Source organism: Portunus trituberculatus, chromosome 42 (genome assembly GCF_017591435.1).
Source record: "Portunus trituberculatus isolate SZX2019 chromosome 42, ASM1759143v1, whole genome shotgun sequence".
In the NCBI taxonomy this organism is placed as follows: Eukaryota; Metazoa; Arthropoda; class Malacostraca; order Decapoda; family Portunidae; genus Portunus; species Portunus trituberculatus.
This window is the reverse complement of record NC_059296.1, coordinates 29,638,869-29,643,868: the sequence shown is the minus strand read 5'-3', so window position 1 is coordinate 29,643,868 and position 5,000 is coordinate 29,638,869. Positions and strand designations below refer to the sequence as shown.

At 39.4% G+C, this 5,000-nt stretch overlaps 1 protein-coding gene across 3 annotated transcripts in view; it reads left to right on the top strand.

Annotated features, from left to right (window-relative positions):
- The window catches only part of LOC123517611 (GATA-binding factor C-like), a 222,642-nt gene that overhangs the window by 132,788 nt on the left and 84,854 nt on the right, over nucleotides 1-5,000 (top strand). For all 3 annotated transcript variants that reach the window (XM_045277885.1, XM_045277884.1, XM_045277886.1), the window contains exon 5: nucleotides 4,000-4,125. In XM_045277885.1, coding sequence (XP_045133820.1) covers nucleotides 4,000-4,125 — 126 coding nt within the window. The remainder of the gene's footprint in view (nucleotides 1-3,999; nucleotides 4,126-5,000) is intronic.

Genomic DNA, 5,000 nt, shown 5'->3' with positions numbered 1-5,000 from the left:
TACCAAATATAACTTCAATAACACACAAGTTTCTAATCAAAGGGCATACCCAAAACGAGGGTGACTCTGCCCATTCCCTAATTGAAAGAGAAGTAAAGAGAATTTTGAAAAGTGGACCCATTTATGTGCCGGAATCTTACGTAACGGCAATTCGAACTGCTAGAAAGAAAGGACAGCCTTTCGTAGTAAAAGAACTTTGTTACAAAGACTTCTTGAACATCAAGTCTTCTAGCTACTGAAATGGGACCTATCAATTGCAAGACTCTTCAACTCTCTGATGTTAAAGTATTGAAATTTGAAAAACAGTCACCATTGTAAGTTTTTTGTAAACATTCCTATGGTTCAGACTATAAGGAACTTAAAATTATGAAAAACTCAAATAAAGCCACACCTCCATTAATGACTTATTGCCATGTTACTCCAGCAAACTTACATTGCCTGCTAACAAGAAAAAAAAAAGACTTGATGGACCTTTGTAATAAAAATCTGATTCCACGATGCCACCATAAATTTTATGAAGAACTGTAAATGAAATCAATCTTAATGAAATGACTTAAAATACAAATTTAGTATGCCAATTACGATATTAAGTTTTGTTGTATGCTAATTCCTTAGGTACATATTATTTGAACGGAATAATAAATGGATGTTTATTTTATAATGTCTTTTTTGTATTATACAGTCCATCTTTCATTTATTTGAAAATTTTGGGTGGTCTAATTCCTTAGGTATATTTGAAATCAATGATAATTAGGAAGAATCTATTATGTTCATAAGAATGTTTTTTTTATAATTTTTTTTTTTTGTGTGTGTTACAGTCTATATCTTTTATTTATTAGGAAGAATATATTATTTTCATAAAGATGTTTTTTTTTTTTTTACAGTCTATCTTTCATTTATTAGGAAGTATCTATTATTTTCATAATAGGAAATTAATGTATTATCATCAATCTTGTCACAGTCATAAGCAATGATTAATACATAATTAAGTAACATATTGATCATTATTTTCCTTTCAATAATTGCACAAAACAAAATAATACATAAGAGGTTTACTATTTTTTATGAAGAACGTCATATTTAAAAAAAAAAAAACATTAAAAAAGTTTTAATAATGTTTGATTTAGTAAAGATATAATTATTTCAATTTCTATAAACTTTAGAGGACTATTTGATGTTTCAAAAAATGTTCCAACTACGGTCTTTTGGGACTATTCACAATATTGAGAGTGTTTTAATTCTTTAAAATGGCTCTCCTGAAAAATTGCTATTTTTGAGTTATGACGCCGTTGTCGTAAACGAGCGTAATCTCTTCAGTACCAGGACGCGTTTTCTTATTCACTCTGGTTATTATTTGGCGACTTTATACAGCTTCAAACTTAGAACAGTAAAGACTTTGGCCATTAATCCTTTGACCTCCATAGATCCTTCCTAATGCAACTGAAATCGTCTAATCATATCCAAAAACTGAAGGTAAAAATGCGTCTCAGTATTGAAGAGATTGATCATATTGTTGATTTTTCATATTGTTGATTCTGAGTTAATAAGGAGCTGTAAAGGAAAATTAGGCAGATTTATGGATGGGTATGACAGATGGAAATCAGAAGACTGTCCTGATGGCTTCTTGCAGCTTCCCTTTTGCTTTTATTTTATGCTCTCAGTTTAATATGGTCTATTGTTGCCTTTTACCTCCCGTGGCCTCCCTTCATAAAGTAACCAGGAACAGAATACGACGTAACAAAGACTGTAGCACAAAAACAGTAAGGTGGTTTATAGCAAGACTCAAAAAAAGATAATAATTAGATAATGACTGACATGTATCTTTCTATATAGTAAAGAGGACAATAAGAAATAAACAAATGTAAATATAGGTGTGTGTGTGTGTGTGTGTGTGTGTGTGTGTGTGTGTGTGTGTGTGTGTGTCTGCTTTGCCCTCCTATTCTGGGTAAAGCATGTAGCCACCATTCACTGTAACATATGGAATGAGGTGCAGACTTCGAGCAAAGAAAAATATGATGAAACAAATTCCTCTAATTGCTTTGTTGAAAAGGAGAGAAAAAATAGCCCCATTATCAACAGCAATAATAGTAGTGATGAAAATAATGATAATGATAATAATAATAATAATAATAATAAGAAGAAGAAGAAGAACAATGATCATAACAATAAACTTTTCAAACCATATAAAGTTTAGTCTAATAGGGACACACACACACACACACACACACACACACACACACACACACACACACACACACACACACACACACAGTAAAGACGGCGAGGCACAGACCTTGGTGGGACAAAAATAAAGCACAAAAATAACAATAAGTAAAGTTGGCTGGCATGAGGAGCTGACACAGAGGTACTTGTTTGCTGATGTTTGTTTTGTAGTGCAGAGAGAGAGAGAGAGAGAGAGAGAGAGAGAGAGAGAGAGAGAGAGAGAGAGAGAGAGAGTGATACTAATACATTCGCAAAAAATAAAGTAAAAAATCTAGTGAAATGAAAACTAAATAGAGATACACAAGTAAGCAAACAGACATACAGACATAGAGGCACAAAAATATAGACCATGATGGACAAAATGACACACACACACACACACACACACACACACACACACACACACACACACACACACACACACACACACACACACACACACACACACACATACACAGATGCTAGTTGCTTATTGAGGGAGGCTCTGCTGAGCGCTGCCTTGCAGTGGAGCGGAGCCTTGAACAAACACCCCAAGTAACAAGTAACAAAGTAACACACACACACACACACACACACACACACACACACACACACACACACACACTCACAATCGAGAGGTTCAAGTCCCGGCGCGGCGAGGCAAATGGGCAAGCCTCTTAATATGTAACCCCTGTTCACCTAGCAGTAAATAGGTACGGGATGTAACTCGAAGGGTTGTGGCCTCGCTTTCCTGGTGTGTGGAGTGTGTTGTGGTCTCAGTCCTACCCGAAGATCGGTCTATGAGCTCTGAGCTCGCTCCGTAATGGGGAAGACTGGCTGTGTGACCAGCAGACGACCGTGGTGAATTACACACAGGTAAAGGTCAGAGTTAAGGACTTGGGAACACAAACATAATTAATTAACACGTTGCCTTCACTCTCCACTCAAATCCCTCGCCTTGGCCTTTCAATATGAGCAACATTAGGAATTCCTTGACTCACGCGGGCCTCTGGGACTTCCGGGTTGCCACCTTTCCCACCCTTGCCCAACACGATGGTGAGGAAGGAAATAAATAGTGATGAATAGATACCGGAACTTTTTTGTGTGTCAAGTGGCAATCAAACGGCCATTTCTTTTCTGTTTTTGTACATGTTGACCAGTGTTAGATAGTAAAGATTCTTGTTAATGGATGCATAATTTTGGACGATGAAGCGGATGTGTTTGAAGTTTTTTTTCTTATCTATTAAGTTATTGTACTTCTTGAGCAATCTCTTGTATAATTACGGAAAAAAAAAAAACTTGTAAACGGATACATATTTCCCGATCAGCGCAGGAAAGGCTTGAAAGTGGATTCACATTTTCGCCACGGCACAAACGAGATATATTGTACAACATAAGCACAAAACAAAGACTGATAGCCAGAGAGTGCACAGACTCATAGCAACCTCCTTCTCTTGTTATTTTCTAAGGAGAACAGCAATAATATTTGTCGTGCATCAATTAATCTTAACTTAAGCTTCAGTGGAGGGTCAGTAGTGAAGTGATGTGTAACACTCACTCCCAATGTGTTCATAGATTTTTACACTGTCTTATATCCCATGAACTAACAACTGATACATTCTGGGCAGACCAAAGAAAATTAATAAAGGGAAACGCTGAACACATTGAGAGTCAGTATGGAACTTTATTTATTTAACTTCTGATTAAGACTGGAGAGAGAGAGAGAGAGAGAGAGAGAGAGAGAGAGAGAGAGAGATCAGTGTGATCAGGTGGCACTAACCAGGTATCTCCCTACAGTCGGCCCAGCGGCGGGCGGGCACCAGCTGCGCCAACTGCAAGACCACCACCACCACGCTGTGGCGACGCAACCAGAACGGCGAGCCAGTGTGTAACGCGTGTGGCCTCTACTACAAGCTGCACAACGTGAGTACTGCCCGTCTGTGTGTGCTGAGGGGAGGGATGGACAGGGGGGAGGGACGGAAGAGAGGTAAATACGAAGGTGTGTGCGAGAATGTCAGTGTTTTTGCAGATAACAGGATGCGATCTTTTTCCATAGATTTTCTTTTTTTCAATATGCATAATTACGTGGCCTTTCCATCCTTCGCAGCAACTTCACGGAAACGTAAAATTAATCACTGCGTGGGTGGCCAGGAAAACAATAAGAGGGAAAAAGACAATTGATTAAGCAAGAGAAAAAAATACTTGATTCCCAGAAGAAAAAAAAAGGAGAAAGTCAAAGGTTAATTTTTATTCGTCAACATTGATTTACTCCTGTTGCAGACATGAGAAAAATCGTTATCTTTCTCTCTCTCTCTCTCTCTCTCTCTCTCTCTCTCTCTCTCTCTCTCTCTCTCAATCAAATACAAATCAGGAGGTGTGACAATAGCTTACCACGGGGAAAGGGAGAGAGGGAGGGAGGAAGCACCCTTTTGGTGGAGGAAACCAGGGAAAGGAGGGACAGGAGCAGCAGGAGGAGGGAGAGGGAGAGTGTTTGTGGTTCAGGCAGGGAGTGGGGAAGTGGGGGGAGTTGGGGACAGGGCCACAGGTCACGAGGGGAGCAAGCAACCCGACACGAGGCTGTGGTCGGGCAGGACGCTGTGTTTTGATAATCTCGGCGAGTCTCCACCTATCAGCGAAGCGCACGTGGCAGCTGCTGATAGGGCGATAAGAGACGGAAGTCGCAGAAAGGAGGGAGCGAGGGAGACACAGAGCCGGGCAGAGATGGGGCGGAAAGCGAGGCTAGTGGGTGCTGCGGATAAGGAAAGCTGATCTGCCGTGTTTTTCCCCGAATGCTATTT